The 27,540-nt window shown below is 40.6% G+C and overlaps 1 protein-coding gene across 1 annotated transcript; it reads right to left on the reverse strand.

Moving 5' to 3' along the window:
* Positions 1 to 21,757: 21,757 nt before the first annotated feature.
* On the reverse strand, positions 21,758 to 26,764 carry LOC145986938 (uncharacterized). The gene has a single exon (XM_083121401.1). It carries the CDS (start codon positions 26,762 to 26,764, stop codon positions 21,758 to 21,760), a length of 5,007 nt encoding a protein of 1,668 aa, XP_082977527.1.
* Between the last annotated feature and the right edge of the window lie 776 nt (positions 26,765 to 27,540).

Genomic DNA, 27,540 nt, shown 5'->3' on the forward strand with positions numbered 1-27,540 from the left:
CCGGGACACTGATAAAAAGTACGGTATTATTTGAAGAAAAACGATGCAGGCTTGTCATCATATTTGAATTATTGGGGGGGGGGGCTTGTTCATAATACGCAAGTACCATACACGTACATCGTATATTTCCTGTATTATTTACGGAAACGCTTAGCGGGTGACTTTTTGCTTGACCAGTGCCAAAAACTTAATTTTGATTATACTCGTATAAGCGTGGCTATTTGTTTTAAAAAAAGTTGTTTTATGAGATATTTTAATAGCATGAGATGGAAAGAAAGTTTTAGAAAAGTAACATAGATGGCAGCATAAGGTGAAAGAATATAAATAAATTATCGGAGGATATATATCAAGTTAGTGAAATTATAAATATGATAAGAAGATGTAGAAACGATGAAAGCAATGTACAAAAATAGACAATAGGAGGAATGCTAAATAGAAGTGATTTTCATCATGCAACATATTAAAGCCGGCACACACAAAGAAGTGCTCAACGAAGTAAAAATTGAGTAAATCCGAAGTGCAGTTTAAGTTTAGTTTATGGGTCATAGAGCTTCTGCGTTTTTGAATTTATTGTTGCATAATGTAATATGTACATTGCAAAATCATGTAGCCATTTAAGCCAAAACATTAGTGTCGCTTTGACATCATTATGTAGGTATTAAATAAAAGCATAACTACAATAAAGGTAGTCTTTAACAGTAATACTTAAAGTATTTAAAAATAAGGCTATTATTTTTATTATTTAAAACAGTAAATATGTAGCATGATGATCAAGGTTTTATTGCGAGTGGAAAGTGAGGGAGCGGGATGGCAAAAATTCACCTCTCCCGAGTCAGAATTTTATCTTGAACCGTCCCTGACCTTTTGCAAAGATAACTTCACATCCATCATTTGATCGATTTCATCATTGTGATTCGCAGGGTGGTTTCTAAAGGTAGATTGGAGGGCAATTTCTCCTCTGTATGCTAACATTAGGCTATATACGTACAGTCACAGGCAATAAAAACAGGACACCAAGATCCTGAAATACTAGCACCCCTTCAAAACGTTGTGTGTTGCCTAACTGTAAGGCGATAAGTGGATTATAATAGCAAATTTCCAATGACAACTTCTACCACCGCCGTAGATTTAGGCATCACACATAACTCCTTGCAGGGAAGCGCATATTTCAAGATATAGGTGTCCCATTTTTATTGTCTGTGACTGTACATATAATATCCTGATGCTCCAAGAGTAGCTAAGGGAATTTCCCCTTACTAGAATTTTTTGAAATACTTCACTGCTCATTCGCGGGGGTCTATTCGGTATAACGTCTGACTGCCACGCGGGAACCCCGGGTTCGATTTCCGGGGTGGGCGATCTAAGACCAGATCTTAGATAAAGCCTGCATAAAGCGGTTCTGGAGTTCGCCGTTCACCCAGCCTCAAGTATAGAATAGAATGGAATAGAATTTATTTCAAGTGTGAGCCTTTATAGCTGTACATACCATACAAGGATGAAATTTTTCTTAGTACAATTTTCCCACACTTCCTCCACTCAGTCTACTTCCACATTCACACTGCTTGGGAGTTCACAAACACTATTTCATTTCAACTCTTTCACTACACTTGCACTCTTACCAGAGTGATTCCTAAATTTTCTCACATTTATTTATTTAGTAGCCCCTCACCCCCCTTTCACACATGTTCGTTATCCCCACTGAGCTAATTTGCTCTCTTTGCCCAGGCATAGTGTAGGAAAGTTCCCAGATTCCTTATTTGCGCCTCCCCCCTCTCGGTCTCTCCCTCCTAATAACGCTTGTCATTATATTCTCAATGTTATCTTCATTTATTTCCCTGATATATTTTTGGCTTGCCTCCCCTGTTTCTTTGCACTGGAGGAGAATGTGAAATTTCGTCTCGTATTCACCGCATAGCGGACATTCTACGCTCCCGTCCTCCCGCTTTAGTTTAACTTGTGCCCATCCCCCAGTCTGAACCAGGCCAATCCTGACCTTTCTTTTGCCCCACACAAATCCACGTAGTTCCTCCTTCCCCATTCTCGATCCGTATCCACTATTTTCGCTGATGTTAACGATATTTCAGGACTAGAAGTGGTGAACGTTGTAAGTGCCAAAACCGAAAGTGTTGGGAAATCACATCGTTCCGCACATCAACCCGTAAGAACGTTCTCACTAGTGACCTCTTTACACGCCCTTTGAACTACTTAGAGGGCTACCAGCCACTTTTCACGTTTGAATTCTTGTAGCACTTACAGCGTTTACCAATTTTAGTCTTCATTTTTGCGTCGCATTCTGCCAAAATTTTCTGTTTGTTAATATCTTCCAGTCTGGCACGTATGGCCCCTAGCATCTGCATATAAATTCTCCCCTCTATTCCCTCTTTCCACACCCATCCCAGCCCTATACTGTATAATTCCGTCTTTATTTTTGCTACCCATTGCCTCCCATTACCCCCCCCCCCCCTTATCTGTGATTGTACACAGAGTTTCTTCAAATTTCCCCCCTCCGTGGTGATAAGTTTTGCCCAATATTTAGGGACATTCTGCATGTAACTACACCCCCAATGTCGAAATATGCATGTGTTTTATTCGCGAAGTAATGCGAAATGTGTGCTTTTCCACGAAATGAACGCTTTTTCGCGAAATAACCGTGAAATATCATCAAATTAAGTAGAAAACAAGCAAAAACCGGCAATCGAGGTTGTGCGCGCAAACTGAGGATTTCAAACGAAACGTTTGCCTAAAGTTTCCTACCACTTGCAGCTGAAGAATCACAATCTCAGTTCGAAAACTTCGTTCCCTCTCAAGGTGCATTCCTTTCTTCCCCCGAATGTCTACTCAACTTCCAGTTTCATTGAACTTGCTAACTGTAGCAGCGATAAGATAAGGATACGCTTTAAATACATACAATGAATAAATCACTTGAGATATGCAATTTAGAAATGAAGTAATTTTGTATTGATGTTTTCTTTTTGGTTGGAGAGCTAAGTACTTGTGTATGTGTACAATATATAAAAATGAAGTAGATCATTAGGGAGACAAATTTATGGTAAATAAAAACTGAGGAGAGCGGTAAATAAAATATTAGTTCAGCGGTATATACCAGCGGTGGAAAAAAAATTGGCACACACTTTTTCATTATGAGAGGAAACAACATACAAAAGAGCTATAAATTGATAATATTTAATGCTCCTCATTTTTGCATCCACCTTCTCTCTTAATTTTCCCATTTCCCTAAGTGCCCCACATGTTGCCATACCCCTCCCTACTCCTAGCCCTTGTTTTAGGAATCTAGACTGTACGACGCTTACGGTTTCCCCTCCCTCCCAGACCCATAGTTCGATAAGGAATCTGGGAACTTTCCTACACTATGCCTGGGCAAATAGAGCAAAGAAGCTCATAGAACAGTGCTGCCTTAACTGTGATCTCCTAGACCCTTTTCAGAATTTTGATTGGTATATTTGGTACTTTGTATTTTATTTTTCTTGTTTCTTCCAACGCAAACATTGCTTTACATTTATTCCTGTGTACGTGCCTTGCCCACCTGCCTGTCATTGTCATCACCATGCCTAAATAATCGTATTGTTTCACCCTATCGACACTTGTCTCTCCGTATATCCATTGTTCATCCTTACTAAATACATACCCATTCTTAAATACCATTATTTTGGTCTTTTTGAGATTTACTCGCAGGGCCCACTTCCCGCAATATCCATGTAATGTGTGTAGACCGTTTTGTAGACCTGCTGTTGTGTTCGAAATCAGTACCAGGTCGTCTGCGTACAACAGAAGCGATAACTTTATGTCGGATATCGTTGATGGATCCGTGTCCCTCTGCACTATTTCCTCCACGATATCGTTGATGAAGAGAATAAACAGCAGAGGGGAGAGGATGAACCCCTGCTTCACCCCCAGTATTGATTCATTTGCACCTGTAACGCTCTCATTCCCACACTTTACGCAAAACTTAACTTTTTTATATGGCGCTTGGAGAGATCTGATCATTCTGGAGGATACCTCGACGTCCCACAATTTTGCCCACAACATTTGCCTGTTAACCGTGTCAAACGCCTTTTCGAAAACCACGTAGCAGCAATATAGTTTCTCCCTTTTGACCCCTAGTTTTTCTTGTATCAATGTCTGCAATAAAAGTACATTGTCTATTGTCGGAAAATGTTTCCGAAATCCAGCTTGCAGAGGGGAAAGCACATCAAACAACTCAGACATTGGTGACCGTGAAAACGCTGGATTGAGGTGAGAATATAAAGGGCCCTTAAAGTAAATTATTCGCATTGACTCTCATAAGCACGGAAATATAATAGTATAGAACTTTCTATACAGTACATTTGTAAAAATTTCTAACAACTCTGATATTGTAAACCTTCCAAAAGTGTTAATTAGCAAAGGTTATGAAGGTAGTACGGCTGGCATGGAACAGCTGTGAATACTGAAAACGGACGGAAAAGAGTTGAAATTATTATTAACTCTAGTGTGAACATTGTCTTCTGCTAACCTGATTATGTGATAGCATCCTAATGGTGATTGCTGTGTCAGATTATACTAAACTCTCAGATGTAAGCGTAATTGCTCTCTGAGAGCAAAGGCTTACCGAGAATTTTTTCGCTTGGCGATGAGTGGTCAGCGCATCCTGTCTCATCGCTGCAGTAATCTGTTTCTCTAGACAGTAACCTGCTACATCTTTTCAAGAGGCCCTCATTTATCCTCACAATGGTTGGCCACTATTGGACTTCCAGGGAGAATGCAACTGCGGACTGCGAGAGCACTTACCATTTGTGTCAGATAATGACTGTAATTTTTCCTGTAGTAATAGCCTATATGAATGCGAAACTTGGTCCCTTACATTGAAAGAGGAACATAAATTAAGAGTATTTGAGAATAAAATGCTTAGAAGAATATTTGGACCTAAAAGGGACGAGGAAACTTGTGAGTGGAGAAGGTTACATAATTTAGAGCTAGATAATTTGTATTCATCTCCAGATATTATTAGAATGATTAAATCAAGAAGACTTAGGTGGACAGGCCATGTGGCACGAATGGGAGAGGAAAGAAGAGTTTACTGGATTCTTCTTGGGAAACCTGATGGTAAGAGACCAGTAGGAATGCCAAGACGAAGATGAAGAGATAATGTTGAGATAGACCTAAAGGTAATTGGTAAGGATGGAAAAATTTGGATTACTCTTGCCCAGAATAGGGCCAGATGGAAGTTTTCTTTTGCCGCAGCCATGAACCTCCCGGTTTAAGAAGGCGAAAGAGTTAGTTAGTTAATTACTGTTTTAACATTCGCTACCGTAACTGAGTTGCTGGGATCACATAATGGTAAACCTGCCTAATCTATAGTGGCCGGGTACGTTGGGCGGTCGACTCAACGACCTTCTCACGGAAGATTCTGGGCGAGAGTTAAAATCACCGTTGCATATGTCTTATTTATATTATTGAATATCGCCCAAGAATGGGATACGGAGCGGCGATCCTCCGCCTCCACTTGCCACTCTCACTTTTGGTACCCTCTCACTCAGTTCTTCTTTCTTGATCTTATCTGAGTGTGGTATCCATATCCCGGAATAGGATATAAGGATCAACTTGGTAAGTGGAGAGGTCAGAAGGTAAGTAAGAGAGAAGAGGCAAGTGCTCTCTGAGTCTTGGTACCTAAGATTTAAACCAAGACTTTTTGAAAAATTGATATTGTGAAATTGAGTAGCTCCAAACAATAAGCAAGATATGAAATATAAAGATACATATAACATAGAAATAAAATAATGAATATATAAGAATGCAATATAAGAATGAGAATATAGAGTAAGATATTAGAGGAATCCTTAGATCCCATAAATAAGAGAATAATAATGGCACTTGATGAGGAATTCTTAGATCCGAAGAAGAGTAGATATTCATAAGAGTTATATTGAAGATACATCCCCGAGGAATAGGGAGTTCTCAAGCCTCCTCTTCTGTCTTCAATCCTCTACTCGCAGTCCTCAACTGGTAGACAGCATCTGGATACTGCTTTCTTCTATTCAGGGAAGCCGGTCCTTCTTCATAGTATCTTATTTCATTTAATCAATTATTTTGTGCAGAGCTGCTTTCTCCCATTAATTGGGCAGCAAGTCTTATGCTCCATCTAGTCTTAGTTCCAGTGGATTCCATGTTTTCAATAGATGATGATATTGGAACCACTTGTCGGGCTCGTGACTCTTGATGTTGTTTGAATTCCATTTCCTCAAGCGTAGATATCAGCTCAGCCAAAGCATTAATTGTAGGAAAGGTTCGTTGACAAGCAAGTTGTTGTCTTACAAGGTCTGGTTCTAGCTTAGCTCTAAGTTCCCTTATTTTGGAGTCTGAAATTTATTGCAATAGAACACAGCGTGTTCTGGAGTATCAGTAGTCTTACATACTTGGCACTGGTCATCTAGATTAAGGCCAAAGCGTTTCAAATATGCCTCATAAGGGCCATGCCCTGTAATGAGGTGTATCAACCCTTTAGTTGGTTTAACGAGGGAGTTCATTGTCCAGAATTTAACGTCAGGCATGCATATATAGCTTCGTATGTACTGATCCTGAGTATTGTCTCCACTCCTGTTGCCATCTGCTTTGTAGACCAGGTCAATGTCCTGCATGGTATTCACATTAATTCCCAAGAGCATGAGTATCTTAGCTTGGTCTCCCTTCCGAAACCAATATTTAGAAGCGTGTCCTTGAACCTCAAAATCAAGAGGCAAGGCACCAGCTAGCACTATAGTTGACATAGTTGACGTTGTGCGGAAGGCCCCAAGAATTCTCAACAAGACGTTGCGCTGTGCCGATCTCAGACGATCCAGGACAACTTTCTTCCTAGAAAGGAAAGCCCAAGTAGACGGTGCATAACATATAGTTGTAACAAATATCGCTTTATAATACAGCATTGCGATCTTGAATGGTATCTTAAATGCAGTATTACCCATGATTAAGATATTGTGTAAAGCTGACTTGGCCTTAGCTGTAACACTGTTCACATAAGCTCTTAGGCCCATTTGAGCTTCCATACGAATTCCAAGGTATTTGATGACTTGAACATTTTTAATTGAAGAGTTCTGAAACTTGAATATAGCCGCTCGAGCCAGTTTTCCCTTAAGGAGGATTTGATATGTCTTCTCCTTAGCTATCGTCAACTTACATTCCTCAGACCAAATGGCCACTCGATTCAAGATCTTTTTAGCATTGAGCTCCAAACCTTTGCGATTGTTCGATCCGGTTATGATTAATAGATCATCTGCATAAGCAACACTATCTATGATCTCATCCATCCTGCTGAGAGCCAGCAGTAGTGGTTCCAAGGTTATATTCCAATGGACTGGCCCCAGGACAGAGCCCTGAGGACAGCCTTTGTTGACACTCCTGCAGATCGTCTCATGTCCCCAAACGAACTGTATTCTCCTGTCTTTCAAGTAATCACAGATTAAGCTGTATAGAGGCTTAGGAATCTGCAACCTCCTTAGTTCTTGTAGTAAGTATGACCACCATACATTATTGAACGCTCCGCTAATGTCAATTGTAATTCCAGTAACATACTTATAATGAGTTTGGTTTATTGATGTTATCACACGATTGACCGCATCCTCAGTAGAGCGTCCTTTAATAAACCCATGCTGCTTGCTCGAATTACTTATTAGTGTTAGTCTTTCGTTTAGTCTCTTTGTAATCAGCCTCTCAAAAACTTTGCCTAAGACATCCAAGAGGCAAATTGGCCTGTAGGATTTTACATTGGATGGAACTCTATTGGTATCCTTTAAGGAAAGCACTAACGTTGCTAATTTCCAGTCTTCAGGAAAAATCCCTGCTGCTAGACATTGGTTATAGATTGTCTGTAAACCTCCGAGGAGTTGGTTTTTAGTAATTTTGATTAACTCGTTTAGAGTTCCATCAGGACCCGGGGTTTTGTCATTTTTCAATCTGTCAATCACAGCGGCGATTTCTTCCTGTGCAAAAGGCATCACCAGTGTAGGAGTTTCATAGGTTACATCAACTGTAGATCTTATGTTGTTCTAGATTTGTGTATCCTCTTCAGAATCGTCCAATGGTAGTAGTCCATCCATTATGAAGCTTACTGCCTCCTGCCATGAGCTTGTGTATGTATTGTCACTCTTCTTAAATGGTACAGGGACGAATTCCTTTGAATTTTTTTGGGCAGCTATTTTGTATGACATGCTCCAAGGATTTTTGAGGATATCCCGTTGTACTAGACAGGCCCAGGATTTGATCTTGTACTGTTCAATAAGCTTACCATATTTCCATTTGGGATTTCGGTACTTCTCTAGATATAATCTTCTGTCTCTATCCGTCTTGGATTTTTGATAGAGCTTTCTGAGTCTCCGCGTAATGTTTCGTCTTCTCATGATATACTCTGGCCAGGCTTGTTTAGGTTTCTGCTCTTTCATCTTAGGAATATGCCTGGCGCAGTCATCAATATATGCGCAACTGTAGCTGCATTTCCAGAGATCGTGGTATCCAAGGTTATCCGATTGTGCCTTAATTCATTTGTCACAAGAGTGCGTAGCATTTCTTGGTCACGCATATTCCATTTTCTTTTGGTTAAGCTCTTGTTGACTAGTGTGTGTCGTCTTTTAAGTTTGATACAGTAGCTAATCAAGTTGTGGTCACTAACTGTCAGCTTCTCAGCAACCCACCAGTTAACTATTGATAACCGCCCATTCATATTTGAAATTGTCAAGTCAATATTCGATGTTGCTCCTGCTCTATTAGAGTAGGTTGGAATATCAGATCTTCTATTTAGAGCATGTAAGTTTTTACTGGCTAGTAGGTCTTCCAGTTCCAAGCCACGGTCATCTGTGACCTTCCTGAACCAATGCTTTGATTTAGCATTCGAGTCCATTCCAATTAAGATGTTATTCATGGATAGGTCAGTAACAATTCTTTCCAGTTCTTTCGCTTTGATGAATAAAGTTGGTTTAAGAACTTTTGAGGGTTTAGGTACTTCTGGTATAATAATCACCTTTAATTTTCCAGCATAAGTTGGATTCTCGTTGTTTTCATTTTGTGTATTTAATGTTTCTCTTGATCTCAGCATCTCTTGAAGATACTGCTTATCTTTCTTAATTTCATCGTTAACTGCGAGGGTAACCTCTAACTTAGTCTTCAGATCTTCATATTCCGCAAGTATTTTGCTAATAATGTCTGTCATCAAGGTCTTTGAGGTGACAGATATCTTTTCGCGGGCTATTCCCGCGTGAAGTTCCTTTATGTGGAAACGAATCATGCTCATGTTATCTTCCTCTTGTTGGGCTCCTTCCGTAGTTGGTTCCTCCATATTAAGCTGGTTATTATCACTCTCATTTCTCTCGACTCTTCTTTTTGGTGTATTTGAATCGAGGCTTTCTCTTGGTCTTTTCCGTTCAGAGTCCATATCCCAATCAAACACAACAAGTGCAAATGAACAGTACAATTAAAATTCTTAATATCATCTTGATTGTCTTCGCGACACACACTCTAAAATCCCTCCTCTGGTGCTGACAGTATACAACCACATACAATTTAAAAAGTAGGAGGGACGACTACCCACCCCCCAGGACGCCAACCTGGATCCGCTCGACCACAGCAGCTCGCCGAAGCTTGCCGGGCTCAGGTGGGTCCTCTGACTGATAGATGAGGATGCTCCTTGGCTATTGGCTTTCTTCAGTCAGAGAGGGTCGGGACATGTTTAACGTAGGTTTCCACAACAGTTCGCCCAAGAATGGCCATACGATATACACAACATGACACGAATGGCGAGAAGCTTACATCGCTTCTTATGGACAGAAGTTTCCATATTCAGTCCACGCCGCCTTCAAGGAGACTAGGATTCGTCTATATAGCGAACAAAAGAATCACATTTTGTCTATGATCCAAAATACAGAAAATGCAGCGGTTTTTAATTTTATGAATACATAAGAGACATCCCCCTTGAGAAGACTGTGAGACAACAAAACTACCACCATCTCACAGTACGTATGCAGAAACCAAACTCCAATACATATATGGACTCATACAGATCCAGACTACAGTACTGCATGGGACCACTCGTACTCCCAGCATCGAACGTGCTACGCTAGAGCATATAGGTGTGTTTCACCTATGTCACAAACTGTTGCATTGTGGGATCGAGTAGCCATGATTGAGGCCGGTTCTTGTAAATATACGGAATTCAAGCAGGCGTTAGGGAGATTTCAACCTTGTTTACGATGGTACTGTGCAGTATTCGGTTGTTTAACAGAAACTCACGTTTATCCTCGAATTTTCCGAGAAAGAATAGAAGGTGCGCTTCAGGGCACGGGACTCGATAATTGGTGATCAGAAGATACCGTGTCGTCTGGTTGGCGAAAGTAAATTGTGACAACATTAATGAACAAAGCAAACATTACAGAGTGCGCAGTGAACATTTCCTCTCAGGCAAGTTCATATGCTACCTTTCTCTGTGATTTCTAATACAAATGAATATAACTGGTGTGTTTAATCATAATTGCAATAGTGTTTCCTTGTTTTTTGGTAGAAAGCTGCTTATACTTCCGATAAGTTTGACGACAAAAGTGATACCATTCAATGTTAAATTCATATTGATAATTGTACTTGATTATTTATTATATTTCGTTAGTTAACACAAACTGTTATTAATTGTTATTCGATCCATGAGAAAAGGTGCCGGTGGTAGGCTTTGCGTACTGTCAGAAGAAAACTGCTATGAAAGTATCCCAAATTGATTGATTGATTTGGTTTGTTTTACCTCGCTTTTCTGCCAGTTTTGGCTAATCGTGAAGACGAGGCTCAGTGATGATATGTTGAAACTGATAAAGCGGAACTTACAAAGAACACCCATGCTCAGGCTGGGATTCGAACCCGGGATCCCTGGCATCGTGTCGCGCTGTGTTAACCAGTCTGCCACGGAGGTCGGTATAACCCAAATTGTTAAAGCAAGGAGTGAATTTACTGTTTTCGAGCACCTCAACATCTTAAATTACAACGCTGAACAAACCTTAAAATGAAACAGACGATAATGGCGGGGTCTTGGAATTTACAGTTAATCTATACTGGATGTAAATATTTCAAGCAGATTCCTAGTCATTAATAAATACGGAAATAAATTGATTCCAGGTAACTGGGTCAAGTTAATGAACACACGTGAACTACAGTTGGCGAAAGGTTTAGACCCCTTTTCATTTCGTTATCGTCCAGTTCATATGGATCTACATCGCAAACTTCGCTTTTTCTCCATATCTTTCTCTGTCGACTGCGCGAAGAGTTTGAACATATAAAAATTACCGCTATTTTCAGATGGCACGACATTGCCATTAATTTTATGCAATGTTACCGACATTTTACACAGTACTAACAATGTAACATACGTACAGTTCGCGCAGGTGTAACGAACGCTACGTGGTGGGCATTTCCTTGCAAACGACAAACAAATTGGCCGCGAACATGGCGGCGGTGCGAATCCTGACGCCACATGAAACTCGTCTATGCAATGAAATATCATTTTAATGTGACAATAATTACATGTAAAATATCCGCACTGGAAGTGTCACTGTATATTGGTAAGATACATTTTTGCATGGAGATGTTGAGTATGTTCACTTAAGTTTCAGTTTCACTGCCTCTTTTAAAAAAATCTTTAGGGCCCATTACCACAGAGAAGTTAAGGTTATACGTGTACTGCTGGGCTTCGAGCGTATACACCTCGTTTTGCTTGTTCAAGCGTTATTCCCTAGAACGAAGAAGCTTTCAATTCCTTACGCTATCTAGCGTTGTCCGTGCGAACTATTTGGCAGTCTAGCAGTGATGTGCAGTAGACTATAAGTTTACGTCTACCTACATGCGTTGTCTACACGTAATCTACGCGTAGATTACATTGGGTTGTAGTTTACATAGACTACGTATACAATCTAAAGTGCATTAAAATTAATTTTCAACGGTTTCATGAAAGGAAAGTGACATTTTCAACTATATTCGTTCCTAACGAAATAAAAAGAATTCTATTTAAAACAAATTTCTCTTCTCTTCTTTTATCAACTATGGAAGAAGATAAATAGTATGCAAAAAACAACAACAGATGGCAGTCGTGAGGCAAAAGTGGTATTTTCCCCATAAAACACTAGAATATTTCCTATATTAGGTTTCTTCCTGGGTGAGAAATTGTTCGAATTTGGAAGAAAGAGTATGAAAATTTCTTCTCCCACATCACCAACTGATACGCAGTATAATTTTCTTCTAATTCCACGGCGCCCTTTGCTAAGTTATCACCTTTCGCCATGTTGTTTACATAGATTACGTAATCTAAGTGTATAAAATAATCTACGTGTAGAATGTAGACTACCGTTGTTTACGCGTAGACGCACATCACTGCAGTCTAGCGAAACCCTCTCTCTCCCTGCGGTAGTCTAGCGCAAACTCAAAACAGATCCCGCTCCCCCTACAACGTGGCCCCCTCCGAAATAACGTACGCTAGCATGCCTGCATCGGGTATCTAACCTTAAGCTAGCTATACATTGGACGATAATAGGTCGACGCAGGTCGTTCGACGATGTTGCCCGGCGATTTCAACATCGGTTGGAGGCGGCGCCAAAATCGGCCGACGTTTTAGTGGCAAAACATCAAAAAGAATCTGCGCCGTCGAGAAACCCATCCCGAATGGAAAACATTTGCCAATGTGTACGCATGCTTGGCAACATCGGCCGGCGATTTCTCGGTTCAGTCAGTGGTATGGTTTGTTTCCACTGGGGCGCATAATTCGCGGAAGTAATAAAAATATATTAATAGTGACATAATGATATTTTTATAAATAGTTATATAATTATATGACATAGTATTATATACTAAGGGTACTCACGATCTTTATTGAGCACATGTTAAATGTTGTCGAAAATTAGAAAATTGCAAAGATTGTGAGCCGTACCTTACACGAGGCTTGCTATATGTTATTTGCTAACTGCTAAGTAGGTTAGGTACACTCCTTGTTATCTTTGACCAACGATACGAAACCGGGACAATAAATAAACAAAACAAAACAATTAAACAAATTAAAGATTGAAGCACGTTTGGTAATTTTGGGAGCTACCAAACTTAACTCCCCAAAATCAGATTTCAACATTCGCACGAGAGTTTTGGAACGAACTTCCATCGTTTAGCAAGTGTTCGGCCAACAAACTGATCACTGTGTTTTCCACGTTTGTAAACAGGTCTCTTTTCCACCAAGTTGTTTATATATATATATTTATATATATATATATATATATATATATATATATATATATATATATATATATATATATATATATATATATCACAATGGACGCAGCCGCAACACCACCAGCAGTAAGCATATCCATCGTTTATTTCGATACGTACCACCAGCGGAGTTTGAAAACTGGAATATGCGTCGGTCAAATCGTTTTGCTACGTGGACGCGCACAACCGGTCTATTCTACCGCCCGATCGTAGTCGTTGTGCCCGGATGATTTGGCGACGATCAGAATCGGCGTTCGGTGATCGATAATCGTCCAATGTATACCTAGCTTGAGACTTCTTGATTACAAAACGACTACATTAGTACTACACCATCGTCGAAGCAGTCGTGATACAGATGGAAGTCCGTACAGTCAATTCCGCTTACGAGATTTCACTGTTGCCACTGTATGCTTAGTTTGTGTATGAGTAAAAGAATGCTGACGTTGCAGTTCACTGCCTTCCTTTGTACTCTCTTCTTCCTCCTCTCCCCCGCCCCCCTTTCGACATTATTTATTTGTTTATTCACCGTGCGGTAATTGCCCGTTCGTGTGAAAGTAGCCACCGAACGTGTTCCTGGTGATCTCACACTTAAAAACGCGAATCCAATGCATGACGTCAACTCTAAGGACTCCAGGTTCTGCAGGGTGTTATTGAGGTGCCATCGGAAGCTCACCCCTCCCCCCGGAAAAAAAACTCCTATCGGAAGAGGTTGCGATTTCTCCCCCACCTCCGACTCTACAACTCCTGCAAAAGTATTCCAGCGTGCACTGGATTCCAGCATGCAGGGCGAACTGGATAGTACATTTTTTTTACTGGACACAGGCGATTAATGCAACTCACGGCATAATGTCGGAACGGGTTTTGCTTTCGCCTTCGCTGGGGGAGTACGTGCAGGACGTTGCAATTGCTATTAGGGTTCGTGCAGGGTGTTCAAACATTCGCGAATCAATTTCAAGGGTCACTTGTACTATAGAAAATTGATAGCGTATTTAAGCAAGGGTTGGATACACTAACTAACTAACCAACTATCTAGCCTTCTTAAACCCGAAGGTTCATGGCTGCAGCAACACATGCCTTCCATCTGTCCCTATCTTGAGCAAGATCTATATACTCTTTTCCATCCCTACCGATTTCCTTTAGGTCCATCTCAACGTTGTCCCTCTATCTTCGTATAGGCCTTCCTACAGGTATCTTACCATCAGGTTTCCCAACAAGAATCCTGTAAACTCCTCTTTCCTCTCCCATTCGTGCCACATGGCCTGCCCACCTAAAGTCTTCTTGATTTAATTATTCTAATAATATCTGGACATGAATATAAATTATGTAGTTCTAAATTATGTAACCTTCTCCACTCACCTGTCTCCTCATCCCTTTTAGATCCAAATATTTTCCTAAGGATCTGAAGGGGGAATTTTGAACTCAGCAGCATCCTGTGATTGAATTTTGATCGATTGAATTAGATTCCTTCACGTCGCTTTTCTTCCACTTTTGAATAATCGCGACGATGGATGTATATAATGAGAAGATGTATGAAGGAGACATGGACGACACAACTCAATTCCTAGAAAGGAAGGTTCAGGTCCACGCGCTAGAGCCTCGTTAGCCTGCAAAATGCAATCAAGGGTGTACTACTTGATTTTGGACTACCAAACCACCAAATCATCCTTTTCCTTGTCAATACAAAATTAAAATCACATTATTGGAACACAAAATTAGGTATAAACAGTGCTGAGAAAGATACAACAGAAAGTAACGGGTTAAGGTTATTGAACCCTATATTAAAACGTTACTCGAAATACAACCAAATTTATTTCAGCTCTAAAAGTTGTTATTCTTCAATGTTGACTTAGAAACTTGGGTCGGAGCTAGTATTTCTAGTACTGAATGTAGTAAAAAGTGAAAAAGTCGTTTTTACAGTGTGGCTGCCCTGATGGACTTGTATTCACACGAGAAATCTAATTGTACGAAACAAAACAAGGAAAGACTAACATTTTTCTTAAGATTGTCACCAAACGTATTAAGTCCTCCTGCATCGTTGTTCGTGACTTGTAAACATCAGAACAACTCAAGTACACAACCGTTCGGCGGATTTACAAGGACTTCAGGTATGCAGGCACGTCCAATAGTCGTGACAGAAGCGCGTGAATGGACATTGACACCGTTAAGTGTGTAGGGTTCAAATAGTTCTTACGTCTATCTTTCCTGTCCTTAGCGAACAAGTTACTACTTAGAAAACGCTGTAAAGCAGCGTTCCATTTCTTTATCGTGATTCTGTTGCTTGGCATGCCGCTACGGTGTGAAACGTTGCTGCTGATTGCCTCTTTTCCAAGCGACATGTGTCACGTGTCGTTTGTCGCTTCGGTCTGGAATTTCCGTAATGGTCATTATTTCAACATACAAAATCGACACGTCTTCAAGCAACGGTGTGGGCCTCGCTGTTGACGTACCGGGTTCGATACCCGGTGGTGGCACATAGTGGCTAGGATCCCACTTTAAACTGTAGGTCCAGTCTCAATTAGCCTTACTGTGCACAAAGTGGACTTAAAACACCAAATCAATCATTCAATCGGATTCTTTAAAATTCATTCATTCTCCCATTTTGTAATCGCTTTCATTCTTTACTACTTTATTGAAAAATCTTCACAATAAAATTACGAAAGAGTTTGAACTCTACGTAGCTGTTAGGTATAGCACAAGAAAACAAAAGAGCTTCCACGTCAATAATTATACCTTTTTTTCTCACTTTGATGCTAGGTAAATGCCTGTCATTACCAAGAACTCATCAAGGCAAAGCGGAATTCAGGAAGTGTGCAGATAATAGCGCCATCTTTTGTTAAATATTGTGATCACGTGAGATCTGCCAACTACAAATTCTTTCCTCATTGGATGGCGCCGTATGATTCTATGCTGTACTTACGTGGTCAATCACACCACACCGCTACTCTCATTGTTATTTTTATTTCTTTTATGGGAATACAGTCTACTCGCCTTCTGTGTCTTCATACATCGCTTTGAAATTTGCTGCTCGCCGAAATAAAGACATCTATCAATGAGAACTTCAGCAAAAATCATTAGGAAGTTCCAATATTATGGGATACCTTTGTAGGAAGTGAATGATCGTTTCTAAATGAGAAGTAGCACATAATCTAATCTTAAATTATTTATTAGCTCTTGATCTGAACATTCCACCAATCGTTTTTGACAATCACTATGTTAAAACACTTATGCATTACTAAAAACCAAGGTACCTTTATAAGGTAGGCCATTCCCGAGGTTCTGAGATTTTCTCCCATGATTCTGTGCGCGCTATGACGTCATTAAGAGGACAGAATGGAACTTACTTCGTTATCGTATACAGAAGCTTGAGATAAATGGGTCTATTATTTACTTATACACACCTTTTCTTGAATGCCGGTAGAATGAGAACAAATCAACCTATTTGTGCTCTTGCCACGTGCAATTATAATAGAAGAAAATCGCCTGGAATAAAGTGATCATCGCTTCCCAAAAAACAAGTTGCTGTAGCAGGATTGATTCAATTTGTTCCTCCAAATTTCGGACTTACTCAGTGGTGCAACCACAGGGAAAGGCAGGGGCATTGTCCCCCAACCTTCGACGGAAGTCAATTCTAGGGGGGGTACACATTGATGGCCAAAGGCACCTGCAGGGGGCACAGAGGAGAAATTGCCCCCTTCTATTTCAAATTTTATACAAATAAAAATACATTTCCTAAAATTTTCTTGCTCGCTTCGCTTGCAATGCCAGTTTTCTCAGTCTCGTCAAGTTCAGAGACGTAGCTAGGGGGCGTCGGGAGTCGGCCATGGGCGCCAAATAATCTAATTTTAAAAAAAATGTGAAAGAGAGAATGCTTAGCGCGATGTGATATTATTTGTTCTTTATTAAATCAATATTGTTTTAAATTGCAAAAATTGGATCAAAAAATTTTCTTTCTCGTTTCGCTCGCAATATAATTGTTTTTTGTAATGTGATGTATTTAAATAATATGTCTTGTATATATATGTAATGAAAAAACTTTCAATACGTACATAATTTAGTGTTAGCATCTTGCATATGTATTTTCTTATTTTATGTCGCTCCATGTTGCATATGTGTAAAACATATGAAAGTTATACATGTTATATGTACAAAAAAATATCTTCGGCATGCATTTATCATTCATTTTCTGCCATTCAAAAATACAGTTTGTGTGCTTGTTTTCAATTATTAGCTAATGTAAAATTCCTGGTGTTGAAAAAATATTTCAAATCGTTTGTTCCAAATAAATGCTTTAGCACAGACATCTACCTCCCTTTTGCGTAATTTATGAGGATAATAACGTCTTTGATACTACTACTACTACCACTAGTAATAATAATGGCATTATTAATGTTATTATTACTATTATTATTATTGGTACGTTTATCCTAGTACTTTCTCCCTCCAGATAAAAATTCGTGGTTGCGCCTCTGGCCTTACTTCCACACTCGCCTTCCGTATCATCACGTATGCAACTTTCAAAAACCTTTACACAATCGGAACTCAGTTTCTAAGTATTGCTTCATTGAATATTGAGTGCAAGATAAGATTTATTAGCTTTGAAGTTGAAACATTGTCCGCGAAAATAATACTTTGAACATCTCGTAGGTAGCGAACACTAATTAACAATTGCACTGTTACTTTACTTTATGTGCGTTTGTTGAGAAATTGTGCTGAAAATATAATGCACGACTTACAGGACAGGCGTTTCTCCCCTGCACATCCTTTCAATCTTCTCGTCAATCACTGAGAAGATCTGTCATGTAAATAATGACCAAAGAAGCTATTCAATCAGGCCCGTAGCCAGGAATTCTTTGTAGGGGGGAAGGGGCGAAATCAATCCTAGAGGGGGCAAATTTTTAATATATTGTGTCGCATTGGCACATATTATGGTAGGGTACACAGAGGTACTTGCCCCCCTCCCCCAAAAGCTATAAGTAACAGAAAAGGGATGGTATCTTGAAACTACAACGAACAAAAAAAAAAACAACAACTTCGAGCAACATCAAATAGCAATATTTCGATAATGACCTTTCCAGGTTGCCAAAAAATATAAAGTTTAACATAAATAGGCTAATAGGGACTGTACCTACTTGATATCGTAATTCATTGATTTGGTGCTTTAAGTCCACTTTGTGCACACTAAGGCTAATTGGGACTGGACCTACAGTTTAAAGTGGGATCCGAACCATTATGTGACTTCACCCTACTTGATATTTACAGGTCGATAATGTTAATTGATGACTAACAACAGCTTTGGGCCTCTCTGCAGAACTGATTAAGGGAGCCCTTTATAAATTTGCTTCATAATGATTCCCTCTAGTTTCCAGAATGCAAGATTTTTACGAACAAAGGAATCCATCGAGAATCCAACAACACCATAGTGTTGTGTTGTACAAGCAAAATCGGATTAATTACATAATAATGGTTAGGATCTGCACTTTGATGAATTGTGGAAAATATTGTAATACTTTTTTTGACCTTGCTAAAACATTAAAACATGGATCCCTTAGTCCACCACGGACTCTATTTCCTTCAAAGGGGAGACTCTTGCATCACTACAGACAACGTTTGCCTACTGCTTACGTTAACCATTTTCCAAAATATTGTGTGAATTGTATTGGTTTGGTTTGAGTTGCTGTTTTAAGTCCACTTTATGCACAGTAAGGCTAATCGGGACTGGACCTACAGTTTAAAGTGGAATCCGAACCACTTGTGCCTCCACCGGGTATCGAACCCGGGACCCCTTGATTGCAAGGCAAGTGAATTGTATTATATTATAGTTGAAAAACATGTTTCGACACCTGACAAAAAATAGGAATCCCTTCATTGACCAATGACTTCTTGGATTACAGTGTCATCATTAATATTTGATATTAAGTTTCATCGAAAGAAATTGTTTTAATATCGCGCAAATAATTTTACGGGGGCTCTCAGGGCCGACTCCTGCCGCCCCATATAGCTATAGCACTGAACTTGGACTATAAGAATAGGAGAAATTGTGAGCGAAGCAAGCAAGATAATTTTACGAAATGTATTTTTATTTGTATAAAATTTTAAATCGAAGGGTGCAGTTGCCCCTCTGTGCCCCTTGCAAGTACCCTTGGCCGTCTGGAAGAAAAATGCAAGGAACACGTCCTCCCCGATGGCGCAGTGGTAACGTCATCGCCTTGAAATCAAGGGGTCCCGGGTTCGATACCCGGTGGAAGCACAAAGTGGTTCGGATCCTACTTTAAACTGTGGGCCCAGTCCCAATTAGCCTTACTGTGCGTAAAGTGGACTTAAAATATCAAATCAACCCAAGGAACACGTAAAAACTAATTCCATCATGAGTATCCAATTGTCCTGCTATTCTTAGATTCTCCTAGTCTTGTTTCTTTACTTCAATGTTTTCTTCCCCTAGAATGAACTTCCGTCCAAGGTCGGGAGGAGGGGGTATATGGCCCTTGCCCCCTGTGGTTGCGGCACTGTCTGTGAGTGTCTCTTCATCAATTTCACGTCATCATTCATTATTGCGATTAGCTAGAAGTGGCAGAAAAGCAATGCTAAGTAACAAGATTCAAATATCCACTCCCTCCCTCTACCACATGAATCACTATTACCAAAATGTAGACTTGGGAAACAAAAATTTAAGCAGTTCCAAGTTCATAGCAACACATCCAAGAAAAAACATGGGAACACATTCTGCACCATTAATACAAGACTACTCAAAATGTCACAACTGTTCTAGATACTGAAAATTGTGAAATCATTTCCCGAAGTCTGGATCTGGAAGGGAAATTAACCCCCCCCCCCACCCAATCTTGCTAGAGTAACACATGATATAATTTTAAACATTAGTGAGAATTTCAGGTAGGGATGTGTTCTGTATTTTTCACAGGGGGGGCAAAAGAGGCTCTCAGGGGGGGCAATTGCACCCCTGCCCCCCTCTAGCTACGGGCCTGTATTCAATGTAAAGCATACTTATCAAAGCAAGGACAATTTTATCAATGATTTTTGTATTATCAATATAATATGTTGTATACACATCTATTATATTATAATTTAAAGATATTGTACAAATATAATACTACTTTGCTGGCTTTAATTTATTTTATATCTGCTTTAAAAAGCCTCGTTGGTTCAGTCGGTAAATAATCTGACTGTCACGCTGAAGACGAGGATTCTGTTCCCAGGGTGGTTGGTCTCGAGGGGGATTTTCTCAGCAACGTCCTTGCATGAAAACTGCTTTGAGGTTCACCAGGGGTCTAAAAAAAATAGTATTTTGGGGGCCTGAACGTGATGCTAACACCGCCTTCATAAATGGCCGGGATTGTGAATCATAATCCCTATATTCATTCATGGCATGTTACAACGCGCAGAAGGTACTTTTGCTTTTAAAACTTAGTGCATATTTAGTCGCACATCGTGGCCGTTCGAACTAAGACGTCATGCTTTGGGCTCTGGCTACGGAACGTGCAGATTCGAGTCTCTTAGGGGAAGCGTAACAACTTTCCTTCTGAGGTTTCGGACTGTGTATTGGACCGGTGGCCACCCACCATTGGGAGGAAATTGGAGAGCTGCTAATGAGTAGCGTAATCCGGTCATGGAAACTTACAAACATGACTGGGGGGTCGTCGTGCTGACCACACGTCACCTCGTAACAGGTTGGATGATCTCCCGCCTCGGCAGGTGGAAGTGAGGCCGGCAGTCGGTAGGTAGGCCTTAGCCCTGTATTAGTACACATTTGAATACATGCCGCGAGAATACACATTATGAAATTTGTTTGACTCAACTCAAACATACTGCAGAAACTCTTTCCATGTAGATTTAATAGCCGGCATCCGTGGCAGAGTGGTTAGCTCCGACGCCAAGGGTCCCGGGTTCGAATCCCACTCGGCCATGGTTGTGTGTGAATGTCCATTTATCATTTTCATCATTTCATCACTCATTCCCATCTTCGTAAATTAGCTAAGAGGAACAAAACGCGAAGTAAAATAAAATAAATCAAATAAAAAAAACTAAAAAAAACCTAATTTTATGTAGTGTAAACTGAAAAAATTAAAGGGGGCTCCAGCCCCCTGATCCCACCTTGGGTGCGCACTATTAACAATAACAGGGTTATAGAACATTCTGTGTGTTTGCGATTGCCGAAACTGTTTCACCATACTGGTTTTTGTACGGATGCAGTAGACGCTGTTTGTTGTAAATGCTATATTTGAAGAATACACATGATTACATACACAAACTAACAAGTACACCTAGATTGTGTTCCCGCAACACACACGCACGTCTTCGTAGAATGTTCCACTGCTGCTGACTGAGACTGTCTTGAGGCAGTGTTGCCAACTGTTCACGCCGCTTCACTGGCGTGCTGCAAGTCCCACTAAAATACACTGATTAATGATTAAAACCTGAACATTCTCCCCCCTCCTTGATTTACTAAATCAACATAAAACACTACAACAAATTATTTCTCTGTTGGAAAAGGGATGAGTTTATGAATTGGTCTTTTAAATGTACCCTGAGCAGTGCGAACGTTCACTACTCTCACAAGTTTATCAGATCCTGTGTAGACCTCTTCGATGACTCCAGTCTTCCATGTGAGGGGTGGAACATGGTCTTCCTTCATTAGCACCAGCATCCCTGGTCGGAGATTGGGTTTGGTTGTTGTCCATTTGGTTCTCTGCTGCAGGTTGTTGAGATAGTCCCTGGACCACCGCTGCCAGATGTGTTGGTAGATCCGTTGAATCCGTTGCCACCGATCCAGGCGATTTTCTGCTATATGTGTCACATCAAGCTCGGGAAAGGATGTTAGAGGACTACCTATTAGGAAATGACCTGGGGTGAGATAACTATTGTCAGTAGGGTCATTGGACATAGCAGTGATAGGACGTGAATTTAAACAGGCTTCGATTTGACAAATCAAAGTTGAAAGTTCTTCAAATGTGAAGTGCTGATTTCCAGCTGATCTTCTTAAGTGGTATTTCATTGATTTTACCGCTGCTTCCTGCAGGCCATTGAAATGGGGCGCATGTGGAGGTATGAAATGCCATATGAATTCTTCTGATGCTGCATACTTGTGTATTTCAGTCTTGAATTCTTGCGACTCAAACAGCTGACGCATTTGTTGTAGTTCTCTGTAAGCTCCAACGAAGTTTGTTCCATTATCGCTGTATAAATTTCTACATTTTCCCCTTCTTGAAGTAAATCTCCTTAGAGCTGCGATAAAGGCAGATGATGTTAGATCTGAGACTAATTCTAGATGTATAGCCTTTGTAGTGAGACAGACGAAGACTGCTACATAACATTTTCTCGAAATCTTGCTTCTTGCATTTCCTGATTTCACATTAAATGGACCAGCATAATCCACTCCTGCATTGAGGAATGCTCTACCTGGTTGAAGTCTTGTTGAATGATGCTCTGATGGCAATATAAGTTGGTGTTTGCTCTCATAGGGTATTTGAGCATTTTGTAGTCTCCCACCTACTCTAAGCATGTTGTTTTCGTCTATGAATGGATAGAGACTTCTTAATGGTCTATCCCTTGCCATTTGTCCATTGCGTTGAAGCTCCTGGAATGCTTCTCTAAAAACGTCTTGTTGTGTTGCGTTGATTATTGCTGCCAGGCTGAGTCTCAAATCGTTTGCTGTTAGCTGCTCTGTTTTCTTGTTTTCACGATTCTTTGTGTTGTGAATGAAACGCTGGCAATAGGCAATGACTCTAACTAGTTTCGATAATGACGAAAATTTGTGGATGAAGGTCGTCGATGGAACTTGAATGACTAGTGATGTGACCCCCTTTCTTTCTTCTGTAACTTCTTCTTTCTCTGTGTGTGACGAAGAATTTGGCCATGAAGAAGATTCTTCACTCAAGAATGTGGGTCCATTCCACCACAGTGTATTGTCTTGCAATGTGGCCGGTTCTACACCTCGAGATACAAGGTCCGCAGGATTGTCATGTGATGACACGCGTCTCCATTGTGAAGGACTTGTTGAATCTTGAACTTGTGCCACCCTGTTGGCGATAAAAGTTTTCCACTTGTTTGGCGGCGATGACAGCCATGCTAGGACTATCTTCGAATCTGTCCAAAAATATACTTGACTGATTGCAAGATTGAGTACCGCTAATACTTTCTTCATTAATTTGGCAAGTAAAACTGCTCCACATAGTTCCAGACGTGGAAGTGTAACCTGTTTTACTGGAGCCACTCTTGATTTGGCGCAAGAAAGTTTAACTGCAACATCACCACTTCTGTTTGTTGACCTAACGTAGATTGCTGCACCGTAAGCCTTTGTACTGGCATCGCAGAACCCATGAAGCTGTATGTCATTGATTTTTCCTTCAATCAAGATGAATCTACTTACTCGTATATCATTGATGCGTGGTAGGTTTCTATACAACTGCAACCATTGCTGCAATAACGTCGGTGGTAAGCTCTCGTCCCAATCGATGCGTTGAAACCACAACTGTTGAAGAAATGCCTTGAAACTGATGACTACAGGACTGACCAATCCAAGAGGATCGAATATTGAGGCGATTATTGACGTTACTCTTCTTTTGCTTATTTCTGCTGCGTGGGCAGATGTTGATGCTGCCTTGTTGGCGATTAAGAATTTGTCTGTGCCTGGATCCCAGAGTAGACCAAGAGTTTTGACACCTTTATCCTTATCTAACTGAAGTGGTAACTGCACTTCTCTGTGGCTATGAGGTACTGCCTCTAAAAGTGCGGGATGGTTAGAACACCATTTTCGAAGATTGAAACCGCCACTTCGTAGAAGATGGATTAATTCTTGTTGTAATTTCAGTGCATCCTCTACACTGTCGCTGCCTGATAAACAATCATCCATGTACATATCTTCCCTTACAGCTCTTGCTGCATTCGGATGCACGTGTTGTTGCTGTTCGGCTAGCATTTGTGTACATGCTGTTGCGAGGAATGAAGCTGGTTTTGTGCCATAAGTTACCGTTAAAAGTTCATAAGTGTCTACTGGGCTGTCTGATGAGTATCTCCAGAATATTCTCTGCAATGGTAAGTCGTCTTCATGCACCATAATTTGGCGGAACATTTTCTCCGTGTCTGCCGTAAATGCTATGCTGTGTGTGCGAAATCGTAGAATGATGGAGTACAGATCTTGTTGCTGAATTGGACCTGCTAGTAAAATGTCGTTAAGTGAGTTTCCAGATGTAGTTTTGGCGCTGGCATCATAGACAACTCTGGTCTTCGTTGTGCTGCTGTCTGGCTTGAATACTGGATGATGAGGCACGTAGAATACTTGTGCGTCATCCTTGACTGTGTCTGATTCTAACTTTCTCATGTGTCCTAAATTCTCGTATTCCTTCATGAAGTTATTGTAATCTTCTTTCAGAGCTGGCTGCCTCTTCAATCTTCTCTCCAGTTGTTCCAGTCTACTCATGGCTTGCTGAGTTGAATCTCCTAATTGTGGATGATTTGGGCGTTTAGGTAGACGTACTATGAAACGACCAGATTCGGAACGCGTTGTATTTAATTTAAAGTGCTCTTCACATAGTTCTTCTTCATTAGATCTGTGTGGTGACTCTATTCCTTCCAACTCCCAGAAGCGTGCAAGTTGTTTTTCCAAACTGTCATCTGTTCTTGCAAAACATGCAGTGATTGATGAGTTGCATTCTTGAGGCATGGATCCACCCAGTATCCATCCAAGTTGCGAATCTTGCAGAACAGGGTAATTGCCTTCTCTACTTAGACGTTCTGGCTTCAGTATGGAGTAGAAAAGCCCTGCGCCCAAAAGAATGTCTATCTTGCCAGGTTTGTTGAATGTGGGGTCTGCCAGTGCGGGGTCCGTTGGAATATTCCATGTATCGTAGTTTATGTGCTCTGCAGGCACATCTCCAGTGATTTTTGGCAGAACTGAACAAGAGATTGTAGTTGAGAAGTCATTCGCGAGTGATGAAATGTTCACATTCACACTGAAGCGAGTTTCCGACGTTGAGTTATTTATCCCATGAATTGGAATGTACAACCTTTGTTTCTTGAGACGCAGTCTTTGTACGGTTTCCTCCGTTACGATGTTTGATTGACTTCCATTATCTAGTAAGGCACGACATGTGACCAATCTTCCGTCCTTGTCCTTCACTTGTACCAAAGCAGTTGAAAGTAGAACATGCGATGTGTGTCTGGTCTTGAAACTGCAGTATGATGCTTGCGTATTCTCCCGATTGTGAGTCTCACTCTCCGCCACTGAGCCTTGGGTGTCGGTGTGTCTGTTCTGTGTTTCCCTTCGAACAGCACCGAGCTTCCGTTGATCATTGTGCAGCAAAGTGTTGTGCTTCTGTGAACATGCTCTGCAATTGCCTGATTTACAGTCCCTGCTTCGATGTGGCTTCAAACAGTTCCAACACAATTTGTTTTCACGCACACACTGTCTCCTTTGATGTACATTTGCACTGAGAAAACCTGGGCATGCATACAGAAAATGAGAAGGCTGTTGTTTACAATACAAACATGCATTTGATGAAGAAGCCAAATATGAATGTGACTGCTGTGTATTTTTGTTTTGTTTGGTCCTTGCGTCACTGAATTTATTATCCCTTGGTGTCTGGCTGATTTGCGGTTTGATAGTGTCTAGTGCTTGACATTTATGCTCGAGAAACGTAAAGAATTCTGAGAGTGGTGGGAAGTCTTGCTCAGTGTGAGTTAATTCCCAATCACGTCTTGTTTGCATGTCTAATTGAGATACGAAGTGCTGCAATAACATTACATCCTCTAAAGGTTGCGACAACTGTAATGCCTTTAATGCCGAAAGATTGCTTGTAATGGTATTTGCGAAGTGACGCAAATCTGACGCATTTTCCCTACTAACTGAGTGAATGTGCAAGAGTTCCTTTATGTGTGTTGCCGCTATAAGATTCTTGTGTTCATAGCGCTGAACTAGCTGTTCCCAAGCTACTGTGTAGTTGCCTTCAGTTATTGGCAAATTCTGGATTAAGCATAGTGCCTGACCCTTCACAGCTGATTTCAAATAATGGAATTTCTGAATTGCAGATAAGGTGTCATTATTGTGCACTAAGGCTACAAATGTATCCGAAAACCCTAACCATTTGTCGTAACTACCATCAAAAGTAGGAAGAGAAATCGAAGGTAGCTTGAGCTGGTTGTCTTTATTTGTAAATTTCTGATTAGATGATTCTTGACCCTGATTATTGATTGCAGCATGTTTAGAAATTATGTTTTGCATTTGAACCTTTATTTGAAAGTACAACTCTTCAACTTCAATGCGGTAAGTTTCATGTTCTTCTGACTCGTCGTCTTCGAGTTCCAGCTGTGTTTGCACTTCATTGAATTTTGCCCAAACATCTGATAAATACGGAGCACGGCATTTCACCTCCTCAATATTTTGAGTTTCCTCAAAATTCTGAATGAATTCTAACAAACGTGTAAGTTGCCCCTTTACAACTCCGCGCTGTCGTGTTAATTTCTTTCGTGCTTCTTGATTCATTGTAAAAGGAAGGGAAAGAAACAAGAGGGAAGGAATTGAGCTTGTGTGGGTGTTGTGTTAGCAGAAATGACTGACCTTTGTACAGCTGATTGCTGCTCCTGACTCCAGACGTCAACAAAGCTGCTCGGAGCTCCGTTGTTGATAGTGGCTGCAACACGAGAAAAATTGCTGGCCGCGAGGAAATGAACTGCGCGCGAAATGTGCCACGCCCGAAATGTTCATGTAACTTTCTCAGTTCCCGTACTGAGAAATATACGTATGCTGCTATGTCCAATGTATGTAATACACAATAATGCTGCTGTTCACTGTGTGTAATACACTAACCGAATGTACCGAGTGTGTTCTTGAAGCGACACGCACATAACTGTACTGCAATGACTGTTTTTCACATCACAAACTACGCACTTGATAACGTCCACAATGGCATCCGGCCCGGAGGACCATAAATGTTTGCGATTGCCGAAACTGTTTCACCATACTGGTTTTTGTACGGATGCAGTAGACGCTGTTTGTTGTAAATGCTATATTTGAAGAATACACATGATTACATACACAAACTAACAAGTACACCTAGATTGTGTTCCCGCAACACACACGCACGTCTTCGTAGAATGTTCCACTGCTGCTGACTGAGACTGTCTTGAGGCAGTGTTGCCAACTGTTCACGCCGCTTCACTGGCGTGCTGCAAGTCCCACTAAAATACACTGATTAATGATTAAAACCTGAACACTGTGTCTTGGCTCGAAAATTATTTCTTTCAAATTATCATCACATT

This window comes from Lepisma saccharinum, chromosome 4 (genome assembly GCF_977018435.1).
Source record: "Lepisma saccharinum chromosome 4, izLepSacc3.1, whole genome shotgun sequence".
NCBI classification, from domain to species: Eukaryota; Metazoa; Arthropoda; class Insecta; order Zygentoma; family Lepismatidae; genus Lepisma; species Lepisma saccharinum.